Source organism: Melanotaenia boesemani, chromosome 9, assembly GCF_017639745.1.
Source record: "Melanotaenia boesemani isolate fMelBoe1 chromosome 9, fMelBoe1.pri, whole genome shotgun sequence".
Classification (NCBI taxonomy): domain Eukaryota; kingdom Metazoa; phylum Chordata; class Actinopteri; order Atheriniformes; family Melanotaeniidae; genus Melanotaenia; species Melanotaenia boesemani.
In genome coordinates, this window is record NC_055690.1 from 27,567,751 (window position 1) to 27,590,057 (window position 22,307).

At 37.3% G+C, this 22,307-nt stretch overlaps 1 protein-coding gene across 3 annotated transcripts; it reads right to left on the reverse strand.

Annotated features, from left to right (window-relative positions):
- Positions 1 to 1,501: 1,501 nt before the first annotated feature.
- Positions 1,502 to 19,616, reverse strand: igsf5b (immunoglobulin superfamily, member 5b). 3 transcript variants are annotated; one of them, XM_041995467.1, is made up of 11 exons: positions 19,493 to 19,616; positions 17,364 to 17,456; positions 14,287 to 14,589; positions 10,117 to 10,244; positions 7,731 to 7,893; positions 7,133 to 7,267; positions 5,454 to 5,478; positions 4,731 to 4,819; positions 3,339 to 3,403; positions 1,928 to 2,079; positions 1,502 to 1,741 (listed from the first exon to the last, which is right to left on the reverse strand). In XM_041995467.1, the coding sequence occupies exons 2-10, from the start codon at positions 17,407 to 17,409 to the stop codon at positions 1,969 to 1,971; spliced, it is 1,065 nt and encodes a 354-aa protein (XP_041851401.1). In that variant the 5' UTR covers positions 17,410 to 17,456; positions 19,493 to 19,616; the 3' UTR covers positions 1,502 to 1,741; positions 1,928 to 1,968. The 3 variants fall into 3 exon arrangements, with proteins under 3 accessions (XP_041851401.1, XP_041851398.1, XP_041851399.1); XM_041995464.1 differs by having other exon boundaries at positions 14,287 to 14,592; XM_041995465.1 differs by lacking the exon at positions 19,493 to 19,616 and adding an exon at positions 19,151 to 19,251 and having other exon boundaries at positions 14,287 to 14,592.
- Between the last annotated feature and the right edge of the window lie 2,691 nt (positions 19,617 to 22,307).

The following is a 22,307-nucleotide window of genomic DNA, read 5'->3' on the forward strand; positions in this document are numbered from 1 at the left end:
AAAAATGCAGTGAGGTTGCCTCAAGTGTAACTACGCCCCTGCTTTTTAAATAACTCCACCCACTGCAAAATTTAAAAAAATGCAAGAGTGACAGTGGTGGGGGGTGCAGGGGTAAGCAGGGGGCAGGTCACAAATACATGAGGCAGGATTTACTTAGTGACAAGGTCAGCACAGCAGGCATTTGACAGATGGAGATCCATTGCAGCAGAATCATAAGGCAGCTTACGTTTACTTTTTCTTAGTATTCACATTTATTAAACAGCGACTTGTTGCTTGGCCAAGTCTGACACTCAGCCTTCTTCAAAAGGCATCTAGAGTGGTCAGTTTGACAGCCTCCAAATAAACGTGGGTTTGGAAATGGAATGGAAGTAACATTACAAAACTTTGCTTTTGTGAAAGCAACATTTATTGTCAAAGTACATTGGACAGTTAAAGAAAACTATGGACAACTTCTACACTGTGACTGCTGGCAGGAATACAAGCCACATAATGCAGACTTACATAATTCTGAAGGTTAGGAGGGTTTGGGATGGCAGATGGAGGTTAAATAAAGATGGCTTAAGACAAAAAAAAAAAAAAAAAAAAAACTCCACAATGTTTGAAAATCCCTTCTGTGAGAAGTGTATATTGCAAACAAACATATTCCTACCCCTTAAAAGCACAAATCCAGACTGTGGCAACAAAATGTTATGAAAAGCTGAAACTTTGGGACTCAGGTAACACTGAGGACCCGGAAATTCAGCTACAACACAGGAGTAAGCATTTAAAGTAATGGATTTATTGAACAGTTAATGCTCGTTGGCAGAGGACCCTGGTGAGCCTGATCACAGAGGAAGGAGATGTAGCCACTGAAAGAAACTCTACAGTTAAAACTCAAGTCCAAGATCCAGAAGCATGGTCAATAAACAGGCAATGGTCAAACACAGGAAGGCAGATTTTAGGATATTTAGGATTAGGCAGATTCAGTTTTCAGATGTCAGAGCATGCGTTGAGGTCCAAATATCCAGAAGGCAGTAGAGGTCCATTGTGGGCAAGGCAAGGTGAGAAAATTATCCAGGATAATAAACATAACAAAGAAAAAACAGGTTGAACCAGTGGGTGGTTGCTTGTGTCATTTTTAACCTAGAAAATCAAGATGTTTTTTAAAAATTTAAAAAATGTAAATTTTAACTACAGCTTAGGTGGTTTTCATAACAATAAAGTTATATAATGTTGTTTACAATTTAAAAAACACATTTTAGGGTGCACTATGCCTTAAATAGAAACCAGCACGGGAAATGGTACCTGGTAGCTGGACATACATGATTGTTGCTTTATAAACAATATGGGTATTTTTAAAATTTAAAAAAATTTAAACTTTTTTTAACTTAGTCTTCTAGCAGTGGTGACAAACATTTAGTGTGGTTTAGAGAGTTGAGTTAAATTTAAAACCCTTTCAGTAATTGTGATTCATGCCCAAGCATGAACATTGTCTTTGTGAATGAACATCAGCAGAACCTCATTAATCAGGCAAACTTTAAACACTCAAACAAATTTGAGCATCAAACACTTCACTAATTTGTGCCTCCTCTTCATCAGTTTATGGTAAAAATCTCAAATTATGAAAAGGTCCAAACAGAAATCAGTCACGTGGAGGCAATTCAAAATGCAATGAATACAAAGTAGAAAGCTCTTAGGCATTCTGTATTATTTCAAATATTTACTCTCCTGTAGAAAAATCTCTATTGATTCAACAATGATGTAAGGTTATTTTAGTTTACTGACATAGTTTGCGTTTTTATCCCCACATGATTCTCCATGAATGATGCATTACTTAAACAACATGGTCAATCAGAACTTTTAAAAAGCTAAGAAAATAAAACACACAAAAATACTATATAATTTAGACCACCATTTCATATAATCTCAGGGCTATACAAAAGGCACGAAATGAAACTTGACATGGAAAAAAATACAAGGTCAAAACATTCAAACGGTAGTAATTCTCCTGACATTGTTGGAGCTCTCCTCGTCTTCAAACTCAGTGGTGTGGCTCTCGCTGTGTAGAGACTGGCTGCTGACATGCACAACATCAGGGACCTGAAGAATAACATCAGCATTCAGATTTGTTTACAACCAGTGCATTCATTCAACAGACCAAATCACAATCACATGCAGCAACTAACTGGAATACAAGTCATGAAACATTTTCTGCAAACAAAATGACCCTGTCAATCAAAATAAAAGCTCTGAGGTATTTAGAGTCAGGCCACAGTAATATATATATATATATATATATATATATATATATATATATATATATACATTTGTGTGTGTGTGTGTGTGTGTGTGTGTGTGTGTGTGTGTGTGTGTGTGTGTGTGTGTGTGTGTGTACAAAAATTAAACTGAATGACAGTTTTTTAATACATATATCTGCTATCAAAAAAATCTTAGAATTGAAAAAGGCACTTTTTTGTTCACGACTGTAAGTGCAGCACTGATGCTATGTAACTCTGTATTGCACTTCTTTAGAAAACCCTTTGTGCAGTCACCCCCAGACACATCTAAAATGAAAAAAGACATGACCACAACCCTTAAGGCTTCAAATTGACAGTTTTCCACCCTTTTGATAAGGTAATCCAATTACAAAGCCTAAGGCAGTGGTCTATTTCTTCAGGTCACTGAATCAGAACTGAATCTGTGACCTCAAGGCAGAGCTGCTTCACGTCAGAGGTAATTGGGAGAAAAAAATATGATTTAAGAACTTTACTTGGAGTATCCTCTTGTAAACTAGCCCAAAGGAATGCAGCTCTCCATTCCAGATATCAATATAACATGTAATTGAGAAACAAAAGGAAAATCCAAGAGACTGTGCCAGGTCATCCCTCTGGGTTACAATTACCTCCTCAACACTAATGGTGACATCAAGTGGAAATGACTAAATATATTTAGAGGTTGTAAGGACAAAGGAAAAAGATGGTTTTTTCCAGTTTGTGTCACTGTGAGGTCTCAGTTCTGCACCTGCATGATACACTAGAAGCATGTAAGCTTAAAATAGAGCTGATGGCATTTAAGGAGGCTTACCCATTATGTCCAAAGAGCATTTTACTCTACATACAAATTTATGTTGTAATGTGCTGACATTTCCCATGTCAAGCTGTGTGGTGGGAAGCACAGCAGTGCATCAATGCAGTGCCCTCATGCCCTATACAACATGGGAGGTTGTGGTGCGACGTCCAGCTGCACAATGACTAGCTTCATTATTCGGCTCTACCTGGTTGGCACTTTTCTCTCTACCTCCTCCTCTCTCCTTGTGTCTATCCATCTCATAATTCCATTTTTACCTTTCTCTATTTTACCTTGTGAAAGCTGGCAAAGTCCATCTTGCTGCGAATTTCCGTGATAATCTCACTGTAATCCGCACCTGTAGAGGGAAAAACAGCTTTTTAGCCTGATCTAACTGAACAGCCCCTACAAACAGCTGATGTCTCCTCCAATCTTGACTTAAAGTGGACCTCAGTGAAATGGGAGGATTTGGGAGATTTAGTAGGTCAAAAGTGCCAAGCAAACATCCTGAGTGTGTGTCCATACTTCTTTTTCTCTGGAAATGCACTGGAGTTATCTGATTATGATTAGAGACTGCAAGGACTTGCAAATCAATTCAAGCCTTTATCAAAATGAACATAAAACAACAACAAAGACAACATAGCAAATGTAGAAAGAAAAATATATGCAGATTTTGAATTTGGTGCAATAATAATTTTTCATAAAAATAGAAAGGAGATGAAACAATTTGAAAATGTGTGTAATGCTTAAATGAATCACCAGATGGAATATCATACATCTAAACTGATTAACTGGCAACAGGTCAGTAACATGACTGAGTAACAAAGAACATCCCAGAGAGAGACTTTCTGAGGTAAAGACAGGGGATTTCATCATCTGTGGAACAACATGTTATAAAAAGATTCAATCTGGAGAAATCTCCTTACACAGGGGGCAAGCTGAAAACCAATATTCAACAGACATAATCTTGGATCTCTTATGTCGCACTGCATTTAAACTGACCTGTTTGTGTGGAAATGGGTTCAGGAATATTTCTAAATATCCATCGTTAATGAACACATCATGTTGCTACAAAAATCTGCCTGTTGAGTTAAAAATCTGCTAAAACCAGAAAGAATAACACCACCAGCTTCTCTGAACCTGAGCTTGTCAAAGATAGACAGAAGCAAAGTGGAAAAGTGTCCTCTGAGGAAACTCCTCCATCAGTGTTGATGCAGCAGGTGTGTGCAAGCTGCACTCCTGTGAAGGTACAATTGTTGAAAGAGCTGTTATCTATAGAAAATATTTGGTGCTTCATGAAGCCAAAAATACAATAAAAAGGGTTCCAAGCAGCTGAACTTATGTATCAAGTAAAAACTAAAAAAAAAAAAAAACTTTCTCTTTTTATAACTATTGTAATTGTTCTCTTCAGTACATAAACTTTATCACTGTGTCAAAAGGTAAGGTGATGCCACACAGTGCAAAATAAGTGTGCTTTTGGCATTTTTTTCAAATAAAGAAAATAATTTCTTTGTTTCAGTATTTATTATGTTGTTGCTTGTTTGTTGCCTGAACTCGCATGATTAGAAGTGGAAGGTGTCCTGCATTCTCACTCACTACCTCATCAAGATCAGTGGTAATGAATAAAATCAGTCTTTTTTTAAACCTCAAGTTACAACTGAATATTGTAGTTGTCATTCTCTCACCTGTTGGGCCCTCACTGGAGTACCCCAGGTTGACATTCCCTCCTGTCACTGCAGCAACTGAGCTTCTCCCAAGCACACAATGGCCAGACCTGAAAAAAGCCCCAGAGAAAGGTTCAATGTAAGGGACTTTTTGCTGAGAAATGGCAGAGTCACATTGTCAGGGGCCATGCTTCTGTGAACAATTTTCCTTTCCTACAGAGCTGCAGTATATCAGCAACCCCTGCATTGTTCTCATCATAAAGCGCTCTGGCAGATAAAAAATGAGCATCATCATCTTTTTTTCCTACATCATTTTATTAGACTCAACCTAACTCCAACAACTTCAGCCGTGTAAAAAAATGCTGACAAATGTTTAAGATATCAGCTTCAACAATTTCACTCTTAATGAAGTAGTTATGAATTATGAGAACTATTTAATGTGTGTCATTTCAAATTCATACCTTTAATTTCTTTTCATAATGAAGATCAATAAAGGCCAATTCTCTCTCAGAAATAAGCTGAATATATTCAGGGAGATTCATGCTGAGTCTTCAAATTAGCTCCAATATAAATGGATCTTGGTACAGCAAGGATTGTGCTGCATCTGTCTGGTTACTGGATACTTCATCCCTTTGTAAGACACCATGGCTTGATTTTTGAGGTCCTTTTTGCAATGTGGAGAAAATCCAACATGTTTTGTTGCATGACGCAAACAGTGCCTAAAAAAGAGTTTTTAAAACTTACCCCTTAGCCTCCTGTGGGTTGGCCTCTAAAAAAAAAATACATTAATATAAAGTCAGTATTACAAGCCTTCAGCTGCTAACTTTATTAAATTCTCTGCATTGATAACAGAACCACTGAGCCTGCTCACTGCATCTATGAAAGCTGTAAATGTCCTGCTGTTTATTTGCTTTGGGCTCTGCACTAATATCAGAGCCTCTAGTCAGCTTCCAATTCAGCAGTGAAAGCTGGAGCTGAGCATTAATGAGTTTTGTAACATGACTTCATGGTTGCCTTTAGGCAAAGGTCCTCATGGCCATGGCAAAATCACAACAATATTACAATGGTGCAGATGGTGCTTCCCTCAGGAGAGATATAAACTGTTCCTTTTACAGAGAGAGAAACAGTCTTTGTCAATATATTTTTAATCCTCCCTTACATACAGGCCAAAAGTCTTTGTAGGGTGACTGTACTAGATTCCTTGTCTCTTCTCAATGATTATATTGCATACATTACGGCTCAGTGAGGGGAATTACTCAAAGAGAGGCTTAGTGACTTGGAAGCATGCCACATCCCTTAACATGCGAAACATCCTTCTAAAGTTTTTTTTTTTAATTGCCTGTGCATGTTGCTATAAAGCTTTAAGACTAGAGCAAGGAGAGCAGTGAAGGAGAAGTCTGACGTTTCAGGTAATGAAAGGTCACACCTGCTTCTGGATGATCCTTCAGCTCCAAACCATGGCCATGACTTGTAGTGGTCCAGAATCAGTCACGGGGATTACAATGACTTTAAAAAGTATGACTCAGGGACACTTTTTGCTATCACACACAAACAGGCCTCCCCCTCATCCAATCAACAATCTCAGTAGAGCTGGCCCTGATAACTTTTAGGCCTTAGTTGTGTTGAATGATGGTGATTAGATTGACAGGACATGAATATCAGTGCATCAAACATCAAAACATACTGTGAAGACAGCAGTCTGCATACAGTCATGTAAGAAGAAAGCAGTCCCACTTAGTTCTAAAGTTTTACATATGAAGACGTAACTTTTTTTAAAAAATCATCTGATCATTATGAGGACTTAAAATTATGTGTAAAGAAGAGCAACAAAAAAACAATAAGAAAACAACTAAGTGTTTTTATGTAGTCCCTTCCATAGTTTTGTATTATACTAAGATATGGTGCTTAAGATAGATAAGGCAAATGAAAACCTTTGGACTTTGGATTAAAGATCCTTGTAGTAGTGGTAATATATATATATATATATATATATATATATATATATATATATATATATATATATATATATGAAAAATAGATTTCAAAATGGCTGATAATCCTTCGTAATGGGGTGGTTGTAAGATATAACGCTCTCATTGAAATATCAAATTACATATTTAAAAACCCAATTACTCCCTTTTCAGCTGGGACTTAACTACCAACCTGGGAGTCATTTGTATACATCTCTAACTTTTTTCTGCTGCAGTTTCCAGAATAACAATGTGTTCTGCTGACAACTAATGTTCTTCTTTTGTCAGAAAAAATACTGCACGCCCTTGTCGAAGGTCACCACTGGGCAGTGTTGAGTCACAGCGTGAAGCCGTCTATCTTCTTCGTTATACTTTAATCACAGTCTGTGCTGGAAAATTGCTGGGTGAGCTGGCATTTGTTCACTTAGAGCAATTTAAGGAGAAAGGACCTACTCGCTTGTTTCCTATGTCTGTAACAGAGGACAATGCAGATGCAGAGCAGTGTGAGCAGCAGAAGAGCGGAGAGGGAGGCGGTGACTGCCAGCGGCACTGTGCAGTCGTCTTGCTCTTCTTGCAACACCTCTGCAACTGAAGAGAAAAGGTCACTTCAGTGTTTTAGTATAGAAGTGATGGTACGGTGAAATTCAATTACAGATTTGCAAATGTGGAGAGAGCAGAGAGAATTTTCCTGTAAGTGTGCAGATATTTTCTCAGTAATGAAAACAAAACAATTGGTTACTAAGAAAATACAATGTATTTGAATCTTCTCAGTGAGGTTTGTAACCTGATTGCTGCTTAGATGTAAACTGGTGTACAATTAAATTAGCAGTCTTTTCTTAATTTCAACTTTACTCTTCTATAACTACACTCACATGCTTCACAAAGAGAAAGGGTAAGTGGAAAAGAGAAAGAACAAGATAAATTGCACCAAGAGAAACTGATTTATGAGAAAGAAATGTCAGGAAAGAGGACTGAACTTGAGGGGCAACTTTTATTGTACTTTCTGCTTGCATGAGTGTTAATTTATCAAAAAAAGAATGTGTTTTCTCACCCACTGTTAGATTGACACCACTCTTCAGTGGTTTTTTGAGTGCAGACACAGAAGCCAGGCAGTGCACAGGAAAGCTTTTTGTAGCCATAACACTGAGGTTGCTGGTCACAGTGAAGAGACTCTTTATCTGTGTTGTGCTGATGTTGTATTCCTGCTGGTTCACCTCCACGTCGTTCCCCAGTGAAAGAAAATAATTATTTACAACTTATTTTTCTACTGTCACTGAGGTGAATTCAAATCTCCTAATAAATAAGATGTAGAAAATGTGTTGGTTTTAAATGAAAAGTTCAGAGCGCTATTTTAATTTGGAAGGGGATCAGTACAGTTGCATCTTTGCCTACTTTTTATTTCTAAGCTATATTTTCTAAAAAAAAAAAAAAGACAAGATATTTTACATACTAGGCAAACATCCAAGCTCTAATCTAAGGCAGCAGAAGACCAAATTAGCTCACTTTAACGGCAGAGATGGAGTCAAATGAAGTTGAAAGAAAGATTAAAGGAGGACTGAACAAAACAAATCAGAAGTTTGGTGAGTTGCACATCTGGACAATTTTCTTTGTGCAATTACGTTTAATACAATCAGTGGATGACGGGTAAGAGGAACAAGATCAATGAAACCCCAGCATGAACTGTCAGAATGCCTGCGAGAGGGCAGTAATGATATAAAATCCTGCTTTAGCAGGTGAGAGCAGGAATAAAAGAACCCCAGCAGGGCTTTTTAAGACTCATCCCACTGAGCACCAGCAGGGATTTCAACACTGGCCTTTAGTTGAAAGCTGGGTGATAATAAGTCTGAATGCTGAGCTTTTTTTTTTTTTTTTTTTTATCCAAGCAGCTAAAATGTAGCAGAAATCACAAATTCATTTCATTATTTTGATCATTTGCTTGGGTTTACATTGTGTCATAAGTTTTATGAATTGGTCTGAGGATAAACAGTAGATATGACTTCTATTTGTGGCCATAAAAGTGTTTTAAATTGCCCGTCTCACTATTTGTGGACAGCCCACTCATCCACTTGGACCATGGCAGGTTTTTACAGTATCACTGCAAACTTGGTTAGATCTTTGACTCCAGGAAAGGAAGCGTTCTCTGCATTTTAAATATAAGCTTGCATAAGTTTAATAAGGGATTTGGCTCATTGCTGTAAACAAGACAACTTCATATTTTGGAGAAGCTTTTGGGTTTTGTTTAATAATTATTTAGATGCTTTGCTGTTTCAAAGTGGCCTTGTATGGAACAGGAAGTCTTAGCACAGACATCAGTTATATGGATATTGGAAAGTCCAGAAGTTGTCTTCATCCGACCTAATGACCAATAGTCTCCTACAGTGATGTGTTGTAATAACAGAAAAATGCCCACAAGACTGAAAGGTAGCACTAGATGATTTTCTAGATCAATATTGTAGTGAAACCTTTTACAATGCTCCTGATCCAATTTTTTTCTTTTTTTTTTCTCTCTTTTTTTTTTACCTTAATTTTAGTAATCACCTGCAAAGCACAACACAATTTAGAAAAAAGCTCTGGACTATGCTGATTTCATTGTTAACAGAAAATAATGCCACATAAAGTGGGATAGAGGGTCAATCAAATCATTTTCTAATCTCTAAAAGCAACCTCATAGTCTGAATGACACTAATGTCACATGATCTGATAAAGGATCAGAGGGAGCCCTTGGTCTACATTGTCAAAATAAAAAAGGAAAGGGGGTAAAAAAAAAGCTGCAAAAAATACTGCAAATCTGGTAAATAGCTGGAAAAACAGAAAATGACAAAACACCTGCTAGGCTGAGGAGATTGAATTTTGATAGCTGGAAATCTATTTGCATGTGGAAGAATAACCTCTATTTAACTGTGCAGTGTGTCAAAAAAGGAGGCAGATGAAGATGTGATCAGGACTCCAGAGGATTACCCACAGGAGACAATCTCTGATAAAAAAAAAAACTAAACTTTTCTGTGAAAATCCAGAGTGTGAAGAAAAAATGGAACAGTCCCTCTTCTATTAAATACCGTGGTGCTTCTCTTAAGTCTGAGATATGTATGGTTGCTAAATGATGTGGTGCACTGAGACTGATTAATGATTTTACTGCTGACAAAAATAACAGGATAAGTGCAGAGGAACACGACATCATCATCTGCCCTCGAATTCACACACATGCACCATACTCCATACATCACCTAACATTTAATTAACGAGGGATCCTAAAGTAGTGATGTGTAATGAAGTAGATCTCTCACACTTTTAATCCTCTATCGATGCTAAATGAGCCAAATTAAAGCTGGGACTGGGAAGTTTTTTATTTGCTATTGGGAACATTTTCTTGAGTAAGTTACAGCACAGTAATCAAACAGCTATTCAGCTCATAAGCCAAACATCTGTTATGTGTTTACCTCTTTGCGATCCACCAGCCATTGCAGAACAGGTTGGGGGTACCATCCAGCTGCTTGACACTGAAACAGGACTGACTGTCCCTTAAAAGCCAGTCTATTGTCTCCAAAGACTGTCACGGTGCCCCTTTCTGCAATTAAACAACAATTGTTTTTCAAGCTTGAGGACACTTTTTCCCATGTTAATGTGTTTGCCTTCAGGTGCACTTTGTGTCTACTTGTATGTTCTATATCTACCAGTGTGAGTAACTAGGTGGAAATCTATAAATTTTATACACAGTCCTCTTTGAAATTCATGCATTTGATTGCTCACATCATCACTCAAGTATGAGTGTCACCTCTTCGGTTGGCCTGATCACTTGCAAACGATGGATTTCATTCGTCCTGGGTGATTGATCGCACTTCTCTGAGTCTCAATTGCCTGTGACGAATGCGTTTCCCTTTTTCCCCTTCATCTCCCTCCTTTCCAGCCAAATCAGCCACTTAGGGCCCTGAGAGGTACAGTATCTCATATGTGAAGTCTGTTGTCTGGCAGGATACAAAGTAGTGGATGCAGCAGAAAATTGCTATAGACAGAAAGATAATTGCAGAAGCTTTGGTGCTTTGTCTAAGTGAATGACACGTCTGTGTTGATTTAGGTTCAAAACCTCAGATGTTTTGTGTGCATTACTGGCTGTCCTTATCCTTCAGGCACCTTTATTTGACACCCGATTTGGTGTCATAAGCAACGCGCCAACCTATTTTTACAGTGGCTGGTTCTGACAATAAGACTTCAGCAGCTCTTGGAAAATCTCAGCACCAGTGAATAAAGCTTGGCCTGGAACCAGCAGCTTCATTTGCAGTGAATGATGAGGAGCTCTGGGCAATCATGGCTGATTGATACATCTGCACTAAGAAAGAATGACACCAGCACTCCATACCAATACTCCAACATAAGTGATTTCTTGGAAAAGGGCATCATTTGGTTTGTTAATCAGTGTGGGGAAACTGGCAGTGGGTTGTGTGAGGCAGGGGAGCCTTCAGCTAACTCTCATTCTACTGATTTTTTTCTTTCAACAGAAATCCTCAGAGACTAAACTGTTGCTTCAAGGGCAGCTTTAAAAATCTGTACATCTAAATGTGAAGTTTGCATGCAATTTGTGTTAAATAAACAGTGTACAACACCTCTGTACGCACTTGTGTGGGTATGAGTTTATTCCAATTAATTTATCTTCTATGTCTCTACAAGGCATATTACCACTGGTGGGTTCTATCAGCTCTGATTTATATTAAAGTACTCCTCCTCCCTCTCCTCCTCCCCGCCTGCATTTCTGATGATCCCGTTTGCAGTCAACGGCTCGTACAACCATATTGACTTGTTCAAGTGAAGAGTTTGTGTTGATGTACTGCATTTGTGATTGAGTGAGTAAGCAGAGACAGAGCAGCAAGTGTGTGGTCATATTTACATCATCTTCACATGGGACAATTAAAGCAGGGAATGTGGACGATGGTGTACAGAGTCCACATTCGCTGAGCCTCGCTGTAAATTTGGGGCTCCATTCCAACAGTATATTTGAGACCGCAGTACACAAATCACAGGCAGAGCTGCTGACTGTTAACTGGGCGTGCCAGGATGCACAATTAATTCAAAGGCTATGTCAGGCCATAGTGATCGTTTGCATCCAGACTGGAGGGCCTGATTCACCATACACTACCGTTAATAGCTGCATATGTCAGGGGGGATTTGTGGCACTGGCAGCAAGGCAGGCTTTCTGTCTATAATATATTGGAAGCAGTGGGTCATTGGTTTTGTTTCTTGACGCTTTGTGCAGAGATGTTTCCATGCTGGTCTTTTTTTTTTTTTTTTTTTTTTAGCTGAGCTCCTAGTTCAAGTGCTATTACAGTAGATGCAAATACACTGAGAAGGTCAAGAGAAGCACAGATCCAAGCAAATCCTGTGACTGTACAAATGTACATGGAAGGCATTGCAGAAGACTCATTTAATTACTAATCTGTGTGAGACATTTTTTTACTGTGTGTCACATAGCTGACATGTTTTCTGTTCTGTTATGGTGATAATCTTTCACATCTGTGAATATAATTCCAAAAACGAAGCAGGGTTTCATTAAAAAAAAGGGTAACTGCTCCTCTTCTTTGCTCCACTTTAGCCCTGAATTTTTCTTTTATTCCTTATTTGCTTCACAGTGCAACGCTCTCCAGCTACAAATACAGTCCCAAACGCAGTACTGTGCAAAATTTTTGAGCCAACCCTCATTCATTTATATTCTACTCTAAAAAAAATCAGACTTTCTTTTAATCTTTTAAAGTAAGACTCTTAAAAAGCACCTACTTCAACGGATGAACCGGTTTTGCATCTAAATATAATAGACAACTCAGCAAAACATCCATTTTAAATAGTTTATTTAGGCCATGTTTTACTCGCAGTCTGCCACAACAACACAAATTGCTCCCATTTCTTTAGTTGCACCTCCTGAAAATATCAAAGAAAAAACTGTTTGACAAAGACATAAAATTGTCTTTGCGCCAACAAGATGATTCTCAAAAAGTTGATGCATGTTGTGAATGTCTTTGGAAGATTTGAGGACACTGGACAAGTGGAGGACAACAGAAAACCTAAAAATCTACAACAGATGAACAATATCTGAAAGTGGTGTGCTTAAGAAACAGAAAATAATCCAGCAAATGCCTGACAAGACCAGAAATGTGCATTTGGACCTTCAGCTGATTCCCTAGACTTTTTACCAAAACCTCTTCAGTAATGGTCTTCATGGAAATTTAGCTGTTCAAAAAAACATCATTTGGAAGGGAATCAGAAAGAAAATACTGAGGTATGTTTCATGACACAATAACTTGACTTAAATCAGTGTCAACAGGTCTTGCAGAGGTATGGATCCTCCCAAGAGCTCATACCTCAAAGTTATTAATGCAGTGTGAGATAATCTTGACAAAGAACGGAGCAAAAAATGGCCAAAGTCTAAAAAAAAAGCTTTATAATGTCCTTCAAGAAGCTCTAAGAGCTATTCCAAAAGACCACTTAAATTGCAACAAAGCTTGTCTGAGAGGGTTGAGTTTGAGTTAAAAAGTGGGGGTGGTCATATTAAAGCTGTTGACAACTGCTCAATCCGCATATGCTGTATCTTTACTTTCATTTGCACAGTTCAATGAATCACTGCACCCAAAGTATTTTCTGTTTTCCAGGCAAAATATCCAATGAAGGGTGGCTGAAGACTTTTGAGCAGGATTCATCAAAATTAGAAATTGTCAAAGTCCTGAATTATAAGTTGTTACATGAGGAGAGGAGAGGAGAGGAGAGGAGAGGAGGTTGCCTGCAGCCTGTAAATCTTGCTCAGCTGCCTCCTCTGACTGGTGTGGAGTCTGGTGGTTTCCAACTTGTATTTATATCTAGAGGCCAATCAATTCCTATCCCTCCACCCACGCTGTCATTAACTGTTGTCACAGAGACCATCAAACATGTCAGGCCAGCTTCACTCCACCACACAGGCTGTAATGATTTCCCCACCCTCGATATACACTGTGATTGATCACTCATGCGCTACTTCAGCCGCTTTCACAAAAAACTGAAAGCTTCCATTCTTCAGCCCCCACTTCAAAGTGAACTGAAACAAAGGGACTTAAGGAGTGCAAGTTGAATGTGAAGGCAGTATACTACTTCTTTTGTCTTTCAGTAGAGCAGGCAGTGTGTAGGAGAGCAGAATTAAAGCAGCTACACAACTTCTGCTCAGATCCTTCAGTCTTTTTTTTTTTCTTTTTTTTTTACACATGCTGCTTTTTGCTTCATCAAGGTTAAAATCTGTGTGTTTCTGCACTCTCTCACATGGCAGTGGTTTCCAAGAGACATGCCATCTGCTTGTTTTCGTTGGCTGTCTTGTGTGTGTGCATGTGTGTGTTTGTGCACTGTATCTTGTTTGCCAAAAAATTTAACATCCTTGAGAGAAGAACAGAAGAACAGAAATAATGCTGCGACAGAAAACCAACTTATCACATGTACATGCATAAATGTAGAAGATGTTATAATACCACTCACATAATTTGTCATTTCCATAGTAAATTGATTTAATGACAGCTAAATATTATTCTTATTAAATGAACTTGTGTTAAAAATCATGCTACATATTGCCCGTGAGACACATACACATATGTTAATGTACGCACCTTGTACAAACAGGTTTGCTGTTCTGAAATCAATATGCTGAAGCTCACAGATCACTTCTCCCTCATCATCCTTTTGTGTGTTTTTTAGGACAAGCTGCCAGCCGATTCCGTCTTCAACAGCCGTCACATTTGGGTTGACAGTGGGCAAGACACCAGTACTCTTGGAGATAGTGAGAAGTGATCTACCCTTCAGTCTCCACTCCATAACGGTCCAGTCAGGGGTGGAGGGACTGCAGGTGAAGACGGCCTCATCTCCTCGCACAATCGTCAAGCTTGCAGGTGACAGCTTCATCTTAGCTCCAACTGCTTTTGAAATTAGAAAAATAGTGGAAAACTAGCATTTTATTAAATGAAATGATTTTCTGTCTTGCTGAGAGCTACAGATCTTCCCAGCCTACAGCCACTAAATGGGTTTTCATTCAGTAGCTTAGAAAATCTAAAATCTTCTGACAAACTAAAAGAAAAAAAAAAAAAAATGGCAGTCATGTTTTAATTTACCAAAATTAATAGATTGCTAGACCATCTACATGGGCTACATGGAGCTATTTTAGATGTGAAAAAATGTTTGGACACCCACAGTTTCAGGGGCTGGAGTTTCAGAGAATAAGAACAGTCTGAATATGACTGCTTGTGCCACTTCGTCCATGTGATGAATAATTCCTGATTTCATATTATTGCAGGTATCTTATGGTTCTATGTAAAAATTCACAAATCTTGACGCTTGTAAGTTGCCATGATGAAAACAAAATTTTAAAATGGAGACATTTCCAGTTTTGGGGTTTAAAATGAGCAGGAAAATGTAAAGAAAGAAAGGTAGAGGGTCAGAGTTTTAAAATAATCTACTGAGAGAGCTACACAAGTGAAGATGATGAAAAAGATGTGAATCTGAGAGATGAAGAAGAGAAGTTTCAGATTCAGAAACAGGGGCAGAAGCAAAGTGAGGAGGAGGAAGATGATGGAGAGAAAGATGACATGACAAGTCAACAGATCCACCTTTATTCCAAATGGACCACATATGTTTTATTTCTTTGTATAATTCCAGAGCAGCGACAGTTGTTCACTAACAGCACACAGGTGTGTTATAAGGCTTGACATGTGGAGTTTTGCTAATGTAGCCAATTTATACTTTTAGCAATTATGATAAAACTACATATGATGCGAATCCTATAAACACTATGAAACTGTACTGGATACTTTAGACATATCAAAATGAAAAGATGATCATCTGAGCTATCTAATTGTCCTCGGTATTGAGAAAAAAATTGCAAAACTATTAGATTTAGATGTTTTTAGACATTTTCTTGCACAGCACATTAATTGTCTTCAGCTCTTTTAAAATAGCGGTTGATATCTGTTTTGCACTGTAATTCAAGCTCTTGTCTGTGCTCATTTTAAAGACTTTGTTTTCTTTAAGCCTAAATACTGTCTTTGTTTTCTTAGAGGGGATAATGATAAACAGTTTTAAAGTGTTTTTGTGGATCTTTTTTTTTCCACTCCTTTGCCATCCCATGTAAAAATTTCTATATCTGCCGCTGCCAGAGGGAGCAATAAATGCTGTTTTGGAAAAAGTTTGTGAATAAGTAGAAGTAGTTATCATAAAGAGAAATTAACTAGAAAAAAAATCTGCAGAGGAAAATTTAATCTCTGGGAAGTTGTATCTGGGCTGATTCTGGTAACTCACTTTACTGTGGATCATACAAAGTGTGTCTCTTGCAAACAGACTCGTCCTTCCAATGGAGAGAAGAAGCAGAAACAAGAATTTGGGAGGAGAATGAAAATGCAACAGAGATGGAAATTTGAGGTTTGATTAGATGTCTGAATGACGACAAATAGACTTTGTACAGGATACAAGTAAAATGTGTCTGCATGGGTCTACTGAATTGTAAAAATTCATTTTTTTGGTTTTCACTTCTGTATTTAGAAAGCAGTCTTTTGTGTATTTAAATTAAAAAGATATTTACATGCATACTATTTTTTTATATGTGTGAATTTAATGATTTCACCTTGTAATTTTTTTAACTCTAATATTGCTCATTTATTTTTATGTATGCTTGTTCTTAATTATTAATGCATGTAACTATGTGCTGCTTTCCGAAATAACTAATCACATAACCCAGTCTTTTTTCTTCCCCTCATTATGACTCTCAATAATAATTATGCAACATAAAATTCTCCTTGTCAATGACAAAAATAAAGACAAGATACAGATTAACTCAAATACAAAGAAAAAAGCTTCACATTAAGTTTCTCCTATGTCACTTAAGACATTTCTTTAAAAAAATGTTTGAAAATATTATAGTATCATTATGCCTTTTACATTATTGTATCATTGGTCACTAAACTGCAGTTATTAATTCTGGTTTAGAATTTTTTAAAGAGCAAACAGTTTAATGTGACCCTTCAGTAAAGGATAAGGATGAAATAACTAGGACTAAAATAGAAAACCAGATTATGAGGAGACACTAATGACCCGCTGTGCTCTAATTGTTAATGTGTGTTCTTCAGTCTCTGAAAACACTACACTGACCCTACAAACTGAGCTATGTTTTCAGTGTGGATTCATTTATATCTTTGTGCCTTTCTATTATTGACAAATGAAGGAGAAAATGAAATATTATTAAGGGGAAACATTAAAATGCCTGAAAGGAGGTCGAGATTACAGTCCTCGGGGTGATCTAGCTTTACTTGTTTGTGGAAAGCTAGTTGTATTACCTTCTGCAGTCAGCTCGCTGAGTTGTAAATTATGCATCTGTTTAGGAAATTAGGTCTGGGAAATATCTGGGTCAGCAAATACAGCAATTTCTTTCACTGCTATCAGAAAAAATGACAGACTAATGAGCATGCTTCCTACTATTGGGACTGAAGTAGTAACTACAGTTGGATACATCTAACTAGATGAGCAGTCATCTTTGGAAACATTTACTTTAACAACTGACAGATCATTACATCGTCTACGTGGATTTTATATAAAATCTGAAGGGTGCAGCTGTCAAACACATAAAAGTACTGCTCAGTGGCCTCCGTTGAACATCTTAAGTCAAACAAAAAGCTTTGTTTGCTTTGACCTGAACTCTCACCTTGAATCAATGAAAGTAGGAGCACTGACAGAAGAAGGATGTCCATGTTTAGGCTGTCAGTCCAGTCAATCCATTATTCAGAGCTAAATGATTCTGAAAAAAAAGTATGTTAATCCCTGAATACAGCAGATGCTCATTTTTAATATTTTATTTCTTCTGCAGTAAACTGAGATTTTCTTCAGATTGGGTCATGTTGGGTGTCCAGTCAAAAACAGTTGAGACAAATGACGTCATACATTCCTTAAGATGATTTTTTTTATCCTTTAACCACTGCCTCACTGTTAGTGTAAGAATGCATATAAATGAGTTGTCAAATACTTACCTGTTTCTGTATATTCAGGTATTCAGTTTAATTTGTCAAATATAAAGTTTGTGTTTTCCATATTTAACACAAAACTGTTTAGTTTGGAGTCATTTAATGCAGTCTAACATAATCCACTTCATGTCTAATGATTCTAATAATATTCTGCAGGAAAAAGGAGGCAGGCTGAATGATGGTGTGGTTATTACCACTGACACATCATAGCAAAACGACTACTATATCAAGCCCTGGAGTTTCCATGTTTTTCCCGTGCATGCATGGGTTCCCTCCTCTGTCTTCCTCCCACAGTCCAAAAACATGCACAATAGTTTAATTTGTGCTTCTAAATTCACTTTAAGAATAAATGGCAAGTGATTGTTTGTTTCTCTGTTGGCCCTGTGATAGACTATAATCTGCCAAAGATCCAGCTACTATCATGCCAGACAGTAGATGGGATAAGTTCCAGCTGCTTGTTTCCAAAAACTGATGAAGAGTCACATCATCTCCTCCATTAACAACTTGACTCTGAATAATTGTTTAACATCTATCTAAATGGTCTGTATTTGTTGTCTTATTTGACCACGGAAAGTGCTTTAACACTACATGCCATTTTAAACCAGTCACACAGAGACACACACACAGAGAGAGAGAGAGAGCGAGAGAGAGAGAGAGAGAGAGAGAGCACTTCTAGGTATATGCTAATTGGCTCTACACATTCGTATCGCAATGGGCACATTGGGAAGCAATTGGGGGGGTTAGTGTCTTGCCGAAGGATATTTCGGCATACAACTGAGCTACAGCCACCCCCATTACAATTCTGTATATCACAGAAATACACTTGTACACATAATGTTCCTAAAGCTGCAGAATTTCTCATGCTCCAAGAAAAAACAACAGGTTGACTGCACAATCATTTCTTCAAAGAAGTCTCTCTAGTCTCATCATTCATCTGTCAAAGTTATTTTAAATTTTTCAAATTAATCTTCCATTTACAGATTACTTATTATATCCAGTTACTGCTTGCATTAATTTACCAGTAGAAGTCTATATTGTACCATTTATTAGTATACCAGTAGTTTCTTTCGTTTGTTTTTTTATGAGGCACAAGTAATGAGGTTTGCTCAGGCCTGAACATGGGCTTTGTCTGCCATCAATTCAGCTCAGTACAACTATATCTATTTATGTGGCACCTTAACAAAAAGATCTGTCAAAATAGCACGCATAAAAGCAATTTGCCAACAGCAGTACAGTAATACAAGGGTGCTTTGTGTTAAAACTCTACACAATTGATACATTTCTGCTAAACTAATTATATTTTACATTCATCCTTTCACATTACCAGGCTGTGGAAATGTGGCCATGTGGCCTTTTTTGAGAAATTGTAGCACTGACAGCAATAACTTCTAAACCACAAAAGCTAGCCATCTAGCTACCATGCAGAGTATTTTTGCATTCATTTTTTACCAACAGTATTTAACTTACTTACAGCCCAAATGATGTGACTGAACCTGACAGACTTTCTGCACCAAAATCATCTGTTTGACATGTATTTTTCACCTCTACATGCCAGCTGATCATCAGTCCAGGCAAACAAATTTTTCACTGGCTGATTACTTCACCACAGAAGCACACAGTTAATTATTCAAGTGAAACAATTTCATGTTCATTTCAAGCCACATGCTCAATGACATCTTGTGTACACAACCTGTGCACCTGTCTCTTAGACAGTTCTTTACTGTTGAAGTTGGAAGCCACATTCCCACAATTAAATTAAAGTCCAAGATAAAAAGGAAATATCCCAAAACTCCACTCAGTTGCTTTGACTTACCTCAGTCTGGTGTTTCTGTATATGAACAGCAAGTGTTTCACAAAGCAGAAACATATCAATGATGCTGTGTCTCCCTCATGGCTAGAGCTCAGCCATGTCACCCAAAACTGTCATGTTAAACATTACCAGACTCCATGGGAACTTTGTCCCATGCTACATACACTCATTTAAATACACACTGTGACTCAGACTGCAAACAATGACCCCTGTAAGTCCCCAGTTCCCAGAGGACATATTAATAGGGCCTGAGTCTTTCAAATCCCCACCTTTTTTTCTTTTTTTTAAATGGGTTTATTTAGATGTTAGGATATACAGGAGTAGATCGTATCCTTATGATGCACTAACTTAAGTGGCTTTCATTGTATAACACTTCATACCGCATTTCCAGCAAGGTTGAGATGATTCCTAAATTTTTCTTTTTATTTTTATCATTTTTCATTTGAAACCTTGAACATATTTTATATGAACTACACATAACATTACATGAACTTTAAATATGACTCTGTCACTTATTTACACCAAATACAAGATTATTGTATCCGGGCTACACTTTTATTGGGCACATTTCATCCCTGCAGCAGACTCAACAAAAGTTAAGACAGAGACAAAGAAAAACAGAAAGTTTAGTAAATATATAACTAACCACAAACATGACGATTCTAGAATCAGGATTAAATAGTAACAGGTGACAGTGTCTGGGTATAAAAGGAGCATCTACCAAAGTTTAGTTCTCAGCAAAGTTGTCATAATTAGCTAAACAGTTTGTGCCAAAATGTCTGAGAATCATGGATCAGTCAAAAAGCAAATTTTTTGATGCAATGAACTTAGAGGTTCGATATCTACAGTACATAATACTATGAAAAGATTCAGGGAGTTTGGGGAAAGGCCAAGGACAGAAATCACTGTTGGATGTGCATGACTAAGCCTTCAGGCAGTGCTGCATGTGAAACTGTCAAGCTACAACAATCAATACTGCCACACAGACTGAGGAGTGCCTTAGAGAACCATTGTCACTGCAACAAGCAATACCACCCTGTTACCTAGGAACAAGCTCATCTTTGTTTTGGACAGAAGGACAGTGGACATGTGGTCTGTGGTCAGATGTGCAAGTTTCAGTTAGATTTTCTTTTAAAATAAAATAAAATAAAATAAAATAAAATAGGCTGAAGTATTAGCAAAAGGTGCAAAAATGAGCGTAGGTGTGTATTAGTATCCATGGCAGAGCTGACATGCATTTGTGTGTGCGATTAAAAAGGCAAAGCATGTTTATGTGTATAGCATGATTTAAATGACAGGGTGATTCAAGATGCTTTACAGAAAAAGAAAACATTAAAAACAAAGGAGAAATGAAAAAGAAAGAACATTGGATAAAAACAGTATTAAAACATGATCAAGTTTAAAAATTACAGCTTAACAGAAACAGATCTGGACTTCTACATAAAAACTATTGAACTGCAGCAGAGAGCAGGTGGGTTTTTAACCTCGATTTAAATTAACTGAGTGTTTCAGCTGATCTGAGGCTTTCTGGGAGTTTGTTCCAGACATGTGGAGCATAGAAACTGAATGCAGCTTCTCCATGTCTGGTTCTGACTCTGGGAACTGATAACAGATCGGAACCAGATGACCTGAGGGTTCTGGTAGTTTCATACTGGGTCAAGATGTCACTGGTGTATTTTGGTCCTAAACCATTCAGAGCTTTAAAAACTAGCAGCAGAACTTTAAAGTCTATTCTCTGGTGAACAGGCAGCCAATGTAAATACCTCAGAGCTGGACTGATGTGGTCCAATTTCTTGGTCTTAGTGAGGAGCAGCAGAGTTCTGAATCAGCTGCAGGTGTCCGATTTCTTAGATAGACCCGTAAAAACACTGTCACAATAATCAAGCCAACTAAAAATGAAAGCATGGACCAGTTTTTCCAGGTCCTGCTGAGACATCAGATCTTTTATCCTTGATACATGTTTAAGGTGATAGTTAAAAAGCACAGTTAACAGGAAGAATGGCATAAGATCACTTTCAATTCAGTAATAAAATAAATAAATATCCTGCAAGTCAACCACAACATAGAAAAGAAAAATCAATTATTCCATCCATTCTCACCTCATCAGAAAATATTGTGCAGAACCCACAAGAAACTATACTGTACAATTTTAATTTTAAAATAAAATTTTAAAAACTTTTTTGTTTTAGCAAATATCACCTTTTTTCTACAGATAGTTTAAATTAAAGCAATCTCTACAATTCCCAATGTTAATCTACCCAGATCAAACTGTTTTTGTTTTTTTTTTTACTATTTTGAAAGGAAGAATTATATAATAAAATGATAAATATGCTTCTATTTGACTTTTTGTGTTGCTGGCATCAGTGAAGTTGGTCAGAGAAAACACTGAAAGTCACTTCCTTTGTATTTGCCCGTTAAACAAAGTAATTGGTAAGTTTGCGTTACGTATTGAAATCTTCCACTTTAACAATTCCCAGTCAGTTATGTTCTTTTAGGAATGAGGCAACTAAAATAAAATATTAAATGAGGAATTCTTGAGTGCATCTTCCACCATGTCTCCAACTAACTGAACAATATTACAACGAAAACTGCTTTATTATTGGTTCTTGTACCGTTGTTGTCCTTTCCAGATGAATGGATACTGAAAATTTATTCAGCACATTAACAATGCTAAATCATTTCTGTATTGTACAACCATGAATAACCTTTTTGTTTTTACAGTGTTATCCAATAATAACACCATTTCCTGTTAATCTCTAACCAGTCTCAAGAGACTTGGCATTTGCTCTCCTCTTGAACTCTTCACTGCTTAACTCAC